We start from the raw sequence: 15,933 nt of genomic DNA on the forward strand, positions 1-15,933 counted from the left end.
AAACAGGAAAGCCAGAAATGACTACTGTGTCTAAAATTTTACTAATGACTTAAAATGCATAACAGAAAATATGAAAATGGAAAGATAACATCTTCTTAAAGTGGTGCTGAAATTTGAGGAAAACATTAATTTGGAGTCATATCTAATGTTACACACAAAAATAAATCTCTCCAAGAAGATTTTGGAAATTGAAAGTTCTTTTTAAAAAATATGGAAAATGGCTGAAAACTTTTTAAAGCCTAGAGAAGGTTTATCCCAATATTTCAGCTTTAAAACTATGAAATAAATGTAATAAAAAGATAATCAGATTCAACTATTATATACAGATTTAAAATATATGAACAATTTAAAAATGGAAAATTACTGATTGGGAAACTATTCAGAGCAAACATGATAAAGGGTTAACATACTTATGATGTAAAAGCTTCATTCAAATTATAAGAATACTAAATACAAAAATCAGACAGAAAGTATAAAGAGACAACAAAGAAATATAACAAGGTTAAACATAAAGTTATCACATGACCTAGCAATTCTACTCCCAGGAATATAGTCAAGAAATATGAAAACATTTGTCCACACAAAATGTTATATGCAAATAGCTGTAACAGCATTATTGTAACAGCCTGAAGTAGAAACCATCCAAACGATGAATGATGAATGGATAAACGCAGGGTAGTGTATCCTTACAGAGGCACAGTGTTTGGCTCAAAAGAAATGAAGTAGCGATATGTGCCGCCACACGGATGACTCTTGAAACACTGTGCTAAGCCAGAAAAGCCAGTCATAGAGGACCGGAGGCTACAAGATTTGATTTACAGGAAATGCCCAGGATATGAAGTCTATAGCGACTGGGGAAACTGACAGCTACTGGGTACAGGGTTTCTTTGGGGGTGATGAGAATGTTCTGGAATTAAATGTTGGTGATGATTACACAACTCGGCAACTACTGAAAACTGCTGAATGGAATGCTTTAAATGGACCAATTCTATGGTGTGTGAATGATTATGATTATGATTATGATTATTATTATTATTATGATTAAATCATTAATGCTGTGATTTAAATTAAAAAAGAAAAGAGGGCTATAAGCAAATAGATGGAAAGAATTTCAACCTGACTAATAGGAAATGCAGACCAAAACTGCAAGGTACAGGTTTTACCCAGAGCATTGGCAAAGTAACTTTGAAACAAATGTAACCCTGTCAAGACCGCAGAGCAGCCACTACCCTTGTGCAGGCCAAAGGTAGGGGAGGTCAGTATGACCTGCAGAAAACAAGTGTACACCCTTTGTAGTAACGAGAATGTCAGTGTCCCACTTCCGGGAACCGGCCCTTAGGAGACAATGCAAAGCAAAGGAAAGGCTGCCTGAAGGAAGGTGACATCACAGGTTATAACTATAAAAACAGGTTGGAAAACAGGTTATCCCCAGCTCTAAGTGAATTACATCACGAGGCCATCCACTTAGTAACGTATTATATAGTCATGAAAACAAAGTTTTGGTTTGTTTGTGGTTTTGGAAAAGGTTTTCTTGATGCAGACCATTTCTAAAGTCTTTACTGAATTTGTTGCAATGTCGCACCTGTGTTATGTTTTGGGTTTTGGCCACCAGGCAGGGGGGACCTTCGCCCCCCGACCCCAGATCAAACGTGTGCCCCCTTCCTTGGAAGGCGAAGTCTTCACCACTGGATGGCTAGGGAGCACCCCTCTTTGAAGCTTGGTCATAATGCTGACTGAAAAAAGACAGACACAGAACCCTTTAACGCTATAAAATTATGAGGCAAAGACTGACAAGAGCGTATAAAAAGTTAAAATCAGCGCCCGCTCTTTTCTGGTTTCTAGGCTGAAGTGTATCACAGCCGCCTTTTCCAGCCACTGAGGTGACAGGCTCAGAGTCAGAGCAGCATCCTGGCCGGTTACTTGGCATTTCCTTCAGGAAGTGATTTGTTTAGCTGTGCTCCATGAAGCCTGCTCAGGCTACAGTGAACAGGCGGGAGAGGGCGAGGCTGCCTCGTCTTGGCTGCCTCAAGTTGTAAAGCCCGAGGCACAGCCAGGTGGGCTCGTGCCACCTGCTGCCTTCCGTCAGTGCCACTGAGGACTTCTCCCAGGACCTCCGCTTCAGTTCCAGACACCATGGCCTTCATCTAGGCCAGCTGTGAGTCCGCCACCCCCGCCTGTCACTGCGCCCTCCTGCCGCGAGGCCTGAACCAGCGGGGGCGGACCACGTGGCCAGGGCACAACCCCGAGGAGCAGAGGGGTTCTGGCGGCCCGCGACGTCCACGCACCAGCTGTTTCTTCTCCAAACTCCAGGGCTGGAACAGCCCATGAAGGGATCTGTGGGTGTCCCGTAATTCAGCCTGAACTTCGTTTCTAAAACAGGGTGTAAAGGAATGAACTGTCAGCAGAAGGTAAAGTTCCACCCGGGCACAGCTCCTGCTCAAGAAAGCCACCCCCGGCCGGCCGATGCACGCCGAGGACAGACGGGTGATTTCACCGGCCAAAAGCAGGGCTCGTGTTATTAACAGTAGGCGAGGGTGAAGTCATCTTTATTCCTATCATGGCACCCCGAGAAGCAGGTAAGTTTATTTACTGTTGGCCTAATGCCACCATCTGAAGGTAAACTGATCAAGGCCACTCCATGTCATTTCCAACTATTCTAATTTGATTCGTTTGACTCAATTATTCTATATGCATAATTCTGAAGTTATCTTTAATTCCCCTTTGGAGAACAATCTGTCAGAGAAAATTATTAGCAGATGTCTCTGTGATGTGACAAGGACAGCATTGAACACACACTCCATGCCCGTGGCTCGCAGGCACGCCCGGCTCCCGCGGCCCTGCCTCCATGCTTGGAGCAAGCAGGGAGACCCCTCCGTGGCGAGCCCTGTCACACTGCGTGGAAAGCACTGGAGGCCGCTGGCTTTCCCCCTGAGACAAGGCAGGCGGTCTTAACCCTGCCGTGAGGATGGAAAGCTGAAGCTCACAGATATAAACGACTGGGCTAAGGTCAAAGGGCCAGGTGACCAGAGATTCAGAACCCAGCTATGATGGGGACTCCAGGCAAGATGCTGTTCATTAGCTTCCAGAGAAAAAACACAAAACCAACTTCTCCTGAAAAAATTACTCAATAAGTAGCTCTTTAAAATTATTGAACATTTTAAATAAAACAGCATTTTTAAAATACTCTATATTTCTACGTAAATATCTGAAATCTTCGAGGGCTGGGAAAGATTCCACCACCAGGGGACACAGGAACAGATAATGCCAACAAAACAAACATTTCCCGGGCTTCCCCGGTGGCTCCTGGTGAAGAATCCACTTGCCAGTACAGGAGACAGAGGTTCTATCGCTGAGTCGGGAAGATGCCCTAGAGGACGAAATGGCAGCCCCTCCAGTATCCTCGCCTGGGGAATCCCGTGGACAGAGGAGCCTGGCGGGCTACGGTCCACAGGGTCGCAGAAGAGCCAGACACGACTTCGTGACTAAAGAACAACCACCAACAAGCCCTGGGACACATGCGCGCTAACCCGGCTCACGCTCACGGCAGCCGCAGAGCAATTCTTATCGCCACTTTGACAGCTGAGCATTCGGGGGCAGCACAGGGAGGCTGAGTAGCTTCCCCGGGGCCCCGCAGCTCCGGGGTGGCCAGGCCAGGATTCCAGGCCGGGCCGGCCAGTGCCCCGCGCCCCGCTGCTCGTCACCGCACAAGTCAGCCAGCAGCGGGGAGGGGGCCAGCCCTGCGCGAGGAGCCCCTGCCCTTCAGGAAGCACACGGGCTAACACCACTGAACACACCAGCTTTCAGAAAAACGCGGAATGAGGCTGCGTCGGAAACGCAGACCGGTGGCTCTGGATTATGAAAAGCCATTCTCCACAACATTCCAATCTGTCCTCAAACGTTCTCCTCCACTCCTTCCTTGCTAGTGAATGATACTAAGAGCCAACACTAACAAATGCAATGCCCAGAGGTGCTGGCACACAGAAGCTGCTTCGCTATGGAATGGCTGGGAAATGGGGAAACCACCGCAAGACCGCCTCTGCCCAGCAGAACTAACACGGGAACGGGGCATGTAGGGTTTTCTACTTGAAAGGTCGCCTACCCAGAAAAGTAGAGCACTGTTACCTAAGCTGGCCTTTTACTTCTTTCAGATTCTTTTTCCTAACATTTATTTTCAATTTAGCTTAATTCTTAAAACTTATTTCAGTTTAAAAAAAAAGGTCAAACGGGTGGCTCCTGCATAGCACCCATTGTCTTGCCTCATAAAAGCTCTTGAACATTCACCAAGGCCCCGTGGCCACTTAAGGAAGGTCATCTTTCCTCCAGATTTCTCATTAATCACAGATACTTTTTGAGCGTCTACCATAGTCAAAACAGATGTTTGATTCATTCAGTCTCTCTCATTGCTAATACTGCAGCTTCCTGGGTCTGGGGTGGCCCAAAGTGGTATCTGATGAAAGAAAACTCATCCTGGAAAATCAGAGTCAGAAATGGGGACATCATCAACATACCCTGAAACTGAACCCTGAGCCAAGTGATGCTGCTCCCCCCACGCTCCTGAGAGCAATGGCGTGCTTGGCCAAATGTTACTGAGCACTGTCTATATATAAGGGTGTAAGGACCATAGGATCCACGTTTATGGGCAGCAGGCTGGGATAATGAAGTGATGATGAGCTAGGTGTCAGAAGGGCTGAGTTCTGATCTAAGCTTTGGCCCCAGCTTCCTGTGTGTCCGTGGGCTCTCCATTTCTGGGCCTCCATCTTCTCGAAGTCTAACATCCTGTGATCACCCTTTTCTCAAAACTGTGAAAAATATTTATTTTAAATCCTACAATTATATGGAAGGGGAACTAAAGAGCCTCTTGATTATAGTGAAAGAAGAGAGTGAAAAAGTTGGCTTAAAACTCAAAATTCAAAAAATGAAGATCATGGCATCCGGTCCCATCACTTCACTGCAAATAGATGGGGAAACAGTGGAAACAGCGACAGACTTTATTTTTCTGGGCTCCAAAATCACTGCACATGGTGACTGCAGCCATGAAATGAAAAGACGCTTGTTCCTTGGAAGAAAAGCTATGACCAACCTAGACAGCATAAAGAGACATTACTTTGCCAACAAAGGTCTGTCCAGTCAAAGCTATGGTTTTTCCAGTAGTCATGTATGGATGTGAGAGTTGGACCATGAAGAAAGCTGAGTGCCGAAGAATTGATGCTTTTGAACTGTGGTGTTGGAGAAGACTCTTGAGAGTCTCTTGGACTGCAAGGAGATCCAACCAGTCCAACCTAAAGGAGATCAGTCCTGAATATTCCTTGGAAGGACTAATGCTGAAGCTGAAGCTCCAATATTTTGGCCACCTGATGTGAAGAGCTGACTCACTGGAAAAGACCCTGACGCTGAGCAAGATTGTAGGCGGGAGGAGAAGGGGACGACAGAGGATGAGATGGTTGGATGGCATCACCGACTCAACAGACATGAGTGTGAGCAAGCTCCAGGAGATGGTGAAGGACAGGGAAGCCTGGTGTGCTGCAGTCCATTGGTTGCAAAGAGTCGGACACAACTTAATGACTGAACAACAACAGCAAATATTACATAAGTCTCCTTGATGGTCTGGCTAAAGAACCCAGTGGTGACTAGGTGGTTCTAAATGAATACAGGAGGTAGTACACCCAGATCTGCCAGTCCCCACATCACTAAAGACACACCGATGAACCTCCTTTCTCCAAGCCAGGAGGAGGCGGCTGTACCTTGACAACAGAGAGTAAAGTACAAAATAAGGTCCCCCGCATGTCAAGGACTGTGCGGATCCACTAGAACCGCTTGGCTGGGGCAAGCAGACTTCTCTCCTCCCAAGCACTGGCTATCAGGGAGGCAGACGGTGAAAATCATGTGGATGTTAAAAGCAAGCTGCATGATCATTTCTCTAAAGATTGTATCATAAATTCTGAATAATAAATAATTCCTTTCTCACAGCAGACTTCTGACAGAACAACATCTTGGAAAGACAGCCAAATATCTTCCTGAATTCCTGGACATCATGAACTACAGTTTATAAGCCATCCTGGTGAGAGCCAGGCCAGACACCTCTCCCTTGGCCCTCTCCCCCGCTTCTCTGAGGCTCTCACCTTGCCCTCCCTGATCCTGAAAGGTAATTCTGATCCTCACCACACACATCAGCACATTACAAAAAGGAAACTGCTTCCAGTCTGTACATTTACAAAAGAACAAAAACCATCAAGACCTCGGTAGTCCTCTATTCTAATCCCTGGTGGCTCAGACGGTAAAGAACCTGCCAGCAATGCAGGAGACCTGGGCTTGACCCCTGGAGAAGGAAGATCCCCTGGAGAAGGAAATGGCAACTCACTCCAATACTCTTGCCCAGAGAATTCCATGGACAGAGGAGCCTGGCGGGCTACAGTCCATGGGGTCAGAAAGAGTCGGGACACGACTGAGCAACTAACATTCTAATCCTCAAGCAGACAGAGAACCCATAAATTGCTGGGAAACAAGATTCTGACCAAACCCAAAGTCTCACAGAATTTCTAATCACTTCAAACAATCTTGCAGGAAACACTTCTGAGTCTGAAGGGGGAAATATCAGGATCAAGCCATGGTGAGAACACCAGGAAACTCTGGGAAGGCCAGACATGGGTAGGAACTGCTGCTCTTGGTAAAATGTGTCATTTAGCAAGAATCTGATACGCTCCTGCATCCGGGTCTTTTTGCAATCCCCACAGGAACTCCACGAAGTAGACATCCATTATTTTGCTCCTTTTACAGACGGGAAAATTGAGGCTGAGAAGTGAAGGAGTAACTACAAAGGTCAGAGCTAAAAGACAGGGATCCTTCTAAACAGAAGCTGCCCACACCTCCTCAGCCTCAACCAGCTTTCAGCTTCCTCTGCCTGAGGGTGAGAGCTCAGGTCCCCTTGCTTACACGTTCTCTGCTCATGTGGCCCCTTGCTCATGTGTTCTCTGCTCACAGGGCCCCTTGCTCACACGTTCTCTGCTCAGGGCCCCTTGCTCACACGTTCTCTGCTCAGGTGGCCCCTTGCTCACACGTTCTGTGCTCACAGGGCCCCTTGCTCACACGTTCTCTGCTCACAGTGCCCCTTGCTCACATGTTCTTTGCTCAGGGCCCCTTGCTCACATGTTCTCTGATCACGTGGCCCCTTGGTCACATGTTCTCTGCTCACATGGCCCCTTGCTCACGCATTCTCTGCTCACAGGGCCCCTTGCTCATACGCTCTCTGCTCAGGGCCCCTTTCTCACATGTTCTCTGATCACGAGGCCCCTTGCTCACACGTTCTCTGCTCAGGGCCCCTTGCTCACGTGTTCTCTGCACTCAGGGCCCCTTGCTCACATGTTCTCTGCTCACAGGGTCCCTTCCTCACGTGTTCTCTGATCACTAGGCCCCTTGCTCACACGTTCTCTGCTCAGGACCCCTTGCTCACACATTCTCTGCTCATGTGGCCCCTTGCTCACATGGCCCCTTGTTCACATGTTCTCTGCTCAGGGCCCCTTGCTCACGTGTTCTCTGCTCAGGGCCCCTTGCTCACGTGTTCTCTGCTCACAGGGCCCCTTGCTCACACGTTCTCTGCTCAGGGCCCCTTGCTCACGTGTTCTCTGCTCAGGGCCCCTTGCTCACACGTTCTCTGCTCACAGGGCCCCTTGCTCACGTGTTCTCTGCTCAGGGCCCCTTGCTCACACGTTCTCTGCTCACAGGGTCCCTTGCTCACCTGTTCTCTGCTCAGGGCCCCTTGCTCACACGTTCTCTGCTCACAGGGCCCCTTGCTCACACGTTCTCTGCTCAGGGCCCCTTGCTCACACGTTCTCTGCTCAGGGCCCCTTGCTCACACCTTCTCTGCTCACAGGGTCCCTTGCTCATGTGTTCTCTGCTCAGGGCCCCTTGCTCACACGTTCTCTGCTCAGGGCCCCTTGCTCACGTGTTCTCTGCTCAGGGCCCCTTGCTCACACGTTCTCTGCTCAGGGCCCCTTGCTCACATGTTCTCTGCTCACAGGGCCCCTTGCTCACACGTTCTCTGCTCAGGGCCCCTTGCTCACACCTTCTCTGCTCACAGGGTCCCTTGCTCACGTGTTCTCTGCTCAGGGCCCCTTGCTCACATGTTCTCTGCTCACAGGGCCCCTTGCTCACACGTTCTCTGCTCAGGGCCCCTTCCTCACACGTTCTCTGCTCAGGGCCCCTTTCTCCACGTTCTTTGATCACAAGGCCCCCTGGCTCACGTGTTCTCTGCTCAGGCCCCCTTGCTCACATGTTCTCTGCTCACAGAGCCCCTTGCTCACACGTTCTCTGCTCAGGGTCCCTTTCTCACACGTTTTCTGATTACGAGGCCCCCTTGCTCACATGTTCTCTACTCACAGGGACCCTTGCTCACACGTTCTCTGCTCACGTGGCCCCTTGCTCATGTGTCCTCTGCTCACAGGGCCCCTTTCTCACACATTCTCTGCTCACACGGCCCCTTGCTCACGCATTCTCTGCTCAGGGCCCCTTGCTCATGTGTTCTCTGCTCACATGGCCCCTTATTCACATGTTCTCTGATCACGAGGCCCCCTTGCTCACACGTTCTCTGCTCACGTGGCCCCTTGCTCATGTGTCCTCTGCTCACAGGGCCCCTTTCTCACACACTCTCTGCTCACATGGCCCCTTGCTCACGCGTTCTCTGCTGAGGGCCCCTTGCTCACACATTCTCTGCTCACGTGGCCCCTTGCTCACACGGCCCCTTGTTCACACGTTCTCTGCTTACATGGCCCCTTGCTTACACGTTCTCTGCTTGCGTGGCCTCTTCCTCATGTGTTTCCTGCTCACGTGGCCCTCTGATCAGCTGTTGGTTTCATTCTCCACTTCCTCAGTGAACCATTGACTGCTGGGAGTAAACCATCCCAGATGACCCAGGTTGGTGGAGAGTCCGCATGACCACTGAGCCTCCCAAACCCCAGATGTGCTCTGCATTGGTAAACAGTCCATGAACACCACCCATGAATGTACAAATACAGCTCAGCTTGTTTTGCCTAAGAGAACAGGGATGATCAGCCAGCTTCAGGGCACTGAGGACATAAATAGATGTATATTGTCATTTCTGTTCAAAGGACGTTAAAATGCTTCCCAAACACTGACCTGTCTATTTTCACAAGGAGCCACATTCACCAGCATATTCTCCTTAGTGTTTAAGAATATAAGCAAAGCTTTGCACCCAGAGACAGGCAAGCTGAAGGCTTCCAGAAGTCGATCACAGTTCTGTATGATGCGGTTTGAACTTTTAAAATGTCACCAACTGAACAAGCACATGAGCCTCACTCACCCTTTCTATCTCCTGGAGGTACAGGAGGGCGATGTCCCCCGCCTTCTCATAGCAGGTGATGATGTCCTGCTCCCGGTCCACGCGGAGACTACTGGTAGAAGAAGAAATAGGCAACTTCTCTAAACAAAGTCCTAAAAAAAATCAACATACAAAAACCGGGTGAGTTGTTTTTTATGGGACTTAATTTTTTAGTATTATTCTAGAAAGCCAGATACTATGGGTGAAGCAGATTCTCTGCCCTCTCTAAGGACAAAATGGAACATCAAAACAGGGCACCAGAAAGAAAATCCAGAGGTTACGGATCAAAGAGGCCCCTCAGCATACAGAAAGCACCATTTGACTCTGACATCCAGGTTGAGAATTTGATCAGGTACTTCACCAGGATCCCATTCAGACCTAACAGAGCTTCTCATTCAACCATGCCCCGAGATCCTTAAAGAATTTTATAAGTAAGGACAGCAACGCTAGGGCTTCTGAGGTGGCTCAGTAGTAAAGAATCCATCTGCCAAGCCGGAGACATGGGTTCGATCCCTGGGTTGGGAAGATCCCCTAGAGGAGAGCACGGCAACCCACTCCAGTGTTCTTGCCTGGTAAGTCCCACTGGACAGAAGAGCCTGGCAGGCTACAGTCCATGGGGTCACAAGCAGCCTGGCAGGCTACAGTCCATGGGGTCACAAACAGTCAGACACGACTGAGTTACAAAGCAACACACAACACAGTGAGGCTAACAGCACAAAACAAGGTAAAGGACATCTCGTGTCTTCTACAGTGTATGCTTAACTGATTGAATATTAAACATTTCTAAATGCACTCAGGAGCCAGGAGTCAGCTACCAGGGGAATCTTCCAACTCTCGGCCTAGATTTCTGCAGAAACAACACTCCAGACCAGCTCTCAATTCCAGGCCAAGAAAACACCCAGAACCTTGCAGTGTGGGCCCTTCTTTGGAGATAGAGGAGATACTCCTCACCAAGAGAGTTCAGGCCTGCGATGGGTTAGGAAAGCATGAAAGGCTGAAAAATGACAATGCCGAGAGGAGCGGCTGTTGCCTGAACCCAGCACCAAACTCAGCCGCTGTCCTGAGCAACCAGCCTGGGCCCGTCAGGCTCCAGGTCTCCACCCACAACTGGAGGCAGAGAGGGAGCCCCACGGGGAGGGTTTGCGCTGCACCAAGTGCCCTGGGACACTGGGAGACACACACAGCGCATACGTGCCACTCCGTGCAAGACTCTGAGAGAAGCGTCCATGCTGCCAGAGTCAGGACCTGCAATTGGAAGGGGCCTGAGAGGTTTCCTGGCACACGCACTCATTTTATAGATGAAGAAGCTGAGAATCATCGAGGGAAAGTAAGAGATTTGCTCCAAACCTGAGAGGCAGTTCACAGCACAACAGAGATCAGAACCCGGGTCTTCAGCCTTCAAAGCAACATCTACCTACTAAGGGAGCTGCTGACTTTCAGAGTAGGTACCACTGCAGAGAGGCAGCAAGTGACCCAGAGCCCCTGTGCATCACTGTGAGAATGGCCCCCTCCCAACTGCTCTTAACAAACGACGGCAGTCCCCTGGCTGTCGAAGGTGACGGGAGATGCTGTGCTCCACGAGAAGGAGAAAAACCACTTCCATCCGCAGGGAGCCAGCACTGAGGACGGCCTGCCTGGGCGCTTAGAGGTGACAACTTCGTCACAGAAGGTGTGGACCAGCCAAAGATTTTGCTGCAGGTTAACAAAGATTTATTGAGGTGAAATTGGCATATTAAAAACTGCACGATGTTTCACCATGATTTCTTTTGTTTTTATTTATTTTTTATTAACTGAAATCCATCGTTTACATTAGGGTTCACTTTGTGTTGTGCAGGTCTATGAGTTTTAGCAACAGAGCATAATGTTTCAACAATCACAGTATCATACTGACACCACCGAGCCAATTCACAGCCCTAAAAATGGGATCTAGCCCTCCAGCCTCCCTCCTGAGCCCTGGCAACCACCCATCTTCTCACTGTCTCTACGGTTTGGCTTTGTCCAGAACATCACATAATTGCAATCATGCAGTATGCAGACTGTTCAGACTGGCTTCATTCACCTGGAAATGTGCTGTTAAGATCCCTTCATGTCTTTTTATCAGAGGAGGCGATGGCACCCCACTCCAGCACTCTTGCCTGGAAAACCCCATGTACGGAGGAGCCTGGTAGCTGCAGTCCATGGGGTCACTAGGAGTTGGACACGACTGAGCGACTTCCCTTTCACTTTTCACTTTCATGCATTGGAGAAGGAAATGGCAACACACTCCAGTGTTCTTGCCTGGAGAATCCCAGGGACGGGGGAGCCTGATGGGCTGCCGTCTATGGGGTCGCACAGAGTTGGACACGACTGAAGCGACTTAGCAGCAGCAGCAGCATGTCTTTTTATAGGCAGATAGCTAATTTCCTTTTGTTGCTAAGTAATATTCCGTTTATTCATTAATCTGTTTAAAGACATCATGGTTGCTACCAGTCTGGGGAATTATGGATAAAGCTGCTATAAACATTCGCGTGCAGGCTTTTGTGTGCACATAGTTCTCAGTTCCTCTCAACCAGGAAGAGGAACTGGTGGATGGTATGGTAAGAATATGTTTGTATGAAATATCTAAGTACATCTATTTTATTTACAAATAGCTTTGTAAGAATATTACTTTTAGCTTTATAAGAAACCACTAAACGGGTTGTCTTCCAAAGTGGCTGTGCTGTTTTGCATTCCTACCAGCAATGGACGAGAGTTCCTATTGCTCGCATCCTTGCCACCATTTGGTGTTATCATTTTTTGAATTTTAGTCATCTAATATGTATAGTGGCGTCTCACTGCTGTTTTAATTTGCAGTTTCCTACGGACACGTGATGTCGATTTTTAATGCTATTTGCCGTCTGCCTACCTTCTTTGATAAAGTGTCTGGACAGTTCTATTGTCATTTCGTCAAAAAGACCGAGTCATTTGTCTTCTTACTGTTGAGTTCCGAGTTCTTTATATATTTTGGATACAAGCCCTTTATCAGATTTCTATTTTGCAAATATTTTCTGTCTGTGACTTCATTCTCTTAACCCTGTTTTTCACAGAACAAAAGTTGCTAATTTCCTTAAGTTCAACCTGTCAATTTGTGTTTTCGGTGTAGTCTCTAAAATGCCGCTACTAAATCCAAGGTCACCTGGATTTTCCCCAGTGTTATCTTCCAGAAGTTTTATTTAGTTTGGAATTCAGATTTAGGTTTACAATCCACTGTGAGTTAATATTTATGAAAGGTACAAGGATTTTGTCCATATATACACATGTTCAGCATGCGGGTGTCCACTTTTTTTCAGCACCATTTGCTGAAGAGACTACCTTTCCCTCATTGAATTGCTTTTGTTCCTTTGCCAAAAATCAGTTGATGACAGTTGAGTGGGCCTTTTTCTGGGCTCTCTATTCTGTTTCATTAATTTTTTAAAATATTTATTTATTTGGCTGCATTGGACCTCGTAGTTGAGGCATACGAGGTCTTTGTTGCATCATGTGGCATCTTTCGCTGCTCACAGGCTCCCTGGCTGTGGCTCACAGGCTCTCTAGTTGTGGCTCACAGGCTCTGCGGCTTTAGCTCACAGGCTTTGCGGCTGTAGCTCACAGGCTCTCTAGTTGTGGCTCACCAGCTGTCTGGCTGTGACTCACAGGTTCTCTGGCTGTAGCTCACAGGCTTTCTTGCTGTGCCTCACAGGTTCCCTGGTTGTGATTCACAGGCTCTGCAGCTGTGGCTCACATGCTCTCCAACTGTAGCTCACCGGCTCTTTAGTTGTGGCTCACAGGCTCCCTGGTTGTGACTCACAGGCTCCCTGGCTGTAGCTCACAGGCTACCTGGTTGTGGCTCACAGGCTCCCTGGCTGTAGCTCACAGGCCCTCTGGCTGTGGCTCACAGGCTACCTGGTTGTGGCTCACAGGCTACCTGGTTGTGGCTCACCAGCTTAGTTTCTCCACAGCATGTGGGACCCTGATTCCCCTAAACCATGGATTTGGGATTGAACCCTCATCCCCTGCCTTGCAAGGCAGATTCTTAACCACCTAACTACCAGTGAAGTCCTTTATTGAATTTTTTGTCTATTATTTCAGCAATCTTATGCTGTCTGGATTACCAATGTACAGTGTATCATTTTTAAGGAATAGCTCTATTGAGACAATAATTACATGGCATAAAATTCACTCATTTTAAGTAAAGTTCATAAAAATTAAATCATATGTCATCTTTTGTGTTCAGTTAGTATGTTTTCAATGTTCATCCAAGTTACAACAATATCGATTTCTTTTCACTGCTGACGATACACCGCATTTCATCTCTCCATTTGCTAGTAGTGGGCGGTGGGGTTGTATCCCTTTTTGTCCATAATGAATAATGCTGTCATGAAAATGCATGTATAATTTTTGTGTGACCATGTATTTTTAATTCTCTTGTGTAGATACCTAGAAGCAGAAGTGTTAGGTCAGATACAAAATTTACATTTAACTGTTTAAGAAACATGCCTTCTAAAGTGGCTATACCACTTTACATTTCCACCAGCAATTCATGAGGATTCCAGTTTCTCCACATTTTTGTCAACACTTGTCACTGTCTGTTGTATCCCAGCCATCTCAGTAGGTGTGAAGTGGCATCTCAGTGTGGTTTTGATGCGCATTTCCAAAATGACTAGTGATGCCGACTCTTCGTGTGCATCTTCTTTAGCGAAATGTCTGTTAAAATCTTTTACTTGTTTTTCTTGGGTTGTTGGTTTTCTTATCATTGAGTTTTGAGAGTTCTCTATGTGTTCCAAACACAAATCCTCTATCAGATATGTGATTTGCAAATGTTTCCTCTCAGTCTGTGATTTGTGCTACTTCCTTTTTTAAAAAAAATTAGGGTATCGCTGCTTTTCAGTGTTGTGTGAGTTTCTGCTGTACACGATGCACCGGCTGTATCCACAGGGATGTTCCGTATGGACCCTATGCTCCCTCCCTCCTGGTCTCCATCTGCCCCCCACCCTCCATCCCACCCATTTAAGTCAGCACAGAGCACCGAGCTGCGCTCCCTGCGTGATACTGCAGGTCCCCACTAGCTATCTGTTTTACACATGGTGGTGTATATGTATCAGTACCAATCTCCTTTAACATGTCTTTTGAAGATTAGAAATTTTAAATTTTGACGGAGTCAAATTTATCAGTATTTTCTTTCATAGACTGTACTTTTAGTTTCCTATCTTTAAAAGTACAAAGATTTCTTCTATAAGTTCTTCTAGAATTTTTATATTTTTAGGTTTTACATCTAGGCCTATAAATTATTTTAAATTACTTTTTGTACATGTTGCAAAAGTATGGATCAAAGTTTACTTCTCTGCCAATAGGTATCTGGACGTTGTGGTACAATTTATTGAAGCTTCTCCTTTCTCCACCGAACTGCCTTTCAGTTCAGTTCAGTTCAGTCGCTCAGTCGTGTCCAACTCTTTGTGACCCCATGAACTGCAGCATGCCAGGCCTCCCTGTCCATCACCAACTGCTGGAGTTCACCCAAACTCATGTCCACCGAGTCAGTGATGCCATCCAGCCGTCTCATCCTCTGTTGTTCCCTTCTCCTCCTGCCCCAAATCCCTCACAGCATCAGAGTATTTTTCAATGAGTCAACTCTTCGCATGAGGTGGCCAAAGTATTGAAGTTTCAGCTTTAGCATAAATCCGTCCAAAGAACACCCAGGACTGATCTCCTTTAGAACGGACTGGTTGGAACTCCTTGCAGTCCAAAGGACTCTCAAAAGTCTTCTCCAACACCACAGTTCAAAAGCATCAATTCTTCAGCTCTCAGCTTTCTTCACAGTCCAATTCTCACATCCATACATGATCACTGGAAAAACCATAGCCTTGACTAGACGGACCTTTGTTGGCAAAGTCATGTCTCTGCTTTTGAATATGCTATCTAGGTGGTCATAACTTTCCTTCCAAGGAGTAAGTGTCTTTTAATTTCATGGCTGCAATCACCATCTGCAGTGATTTTGGAGTCCCAAAAAATAAAGTCTGACACTGTTTCCACAGTTTCCCCATCTATTTTCCATGAAGTGATGGGACCACATGCCATGATCTTCGTTTTCTGAATGTTGAGCTTTAAGCCAACTTTTTCACTCTCCTCTTTCACCTTCATCAAGAGGCTTTTTGGTCCTCTTCACTTTCTGCTTATCATAAGGGTGGTGTCATCTGCATATCTGAGGTTATTGATACTTCTCCAGGCAATCTTGATTCCAGCTTGTGCTTCTTCCAGCCCAGCATTTCTCATGATGTACTCGGCATAGAAGTTAAATAAGCAGGGTGACAATATACAGCCTTGACATACTCCTTTTCCTATTTGGAAACAGTCTGTTGTTCCATGTCCACTTCTAACTGTTGCTTCCTGACCTGCATACAGGTTTCTCAAGAGGCAGGTCAGGTGGTCTGGTATTCCCATCTCTTTCAGAATTTTCCACAGTTTATTGTGATCCACACAGTCAAAGGCATTGGCATAATCAATAAAGCAGAAATAGATGTTTTTCTGGAACTCTCTTCCTTTTTTGATGATCCAGCGGACGTTGGCGATATGATCTTTGGTTCCTCTGCCTTTTCTAAAACCAGCTT

The 15,933-nt window shown here is 47.1% G+C and overlaps 1 protein-coding gene and 1 long non-coding RNA gene across 7 annotated transcripts in view; one reads left to right on the forward strand and one right to left on the reverse strand.

Annotated features, from left to right (window-relative positions):
- The window catches only part of TTC7B (tetratricopeptide repeat domain 7B), a 275,490-nt gene that overhangs the window by 187,080 nt on the left and 72,477 nt on the right, over positions 1-15,933 (reverse strand). For all 6 annotated transcript variants that reach the window (XM_070798024.1, XM_070798023.1, XM_070798022.1 and 3 more), the window contains exon 4: positions 9,314-9,444. In XM_070798024.1, the coding sequence (XP_070654125.1) occupies positions 9,314-9,444 (131 nt within the window). The remainder of the gene's footprint in view (positions 1-9,313; positions 9,445-15,933) is intronic.
- On the forward strand, positions 1,988-11,989 carry LOC109565419 (uncharacterized). The gene is made up of 3 exons (XR_011569056.1): positions 1,988-2,576; positions 5,968-9,472; positions 10,129-11,989. It is a non-coding gene; the product is annotated as an uncharacterized lncRNA (long non-coding RNA).

Source organism: Bos indicus, chromosome 10, assembly GCF_029378745.1.
Source record: "Bos indicus isolate NIAB-ARS_2022 breed Sahiwal x Tharparkar chromosome 10, NIAB-ARS_B.indTharparkar_mat_pri_1.0, whole genome shotgun sequence".
Lineage (NCBI taxonomy): Eukaryota > Metazoa > Chordata > Mammalia > Artiodactyla > Bovidae > Bos > Bos indicus.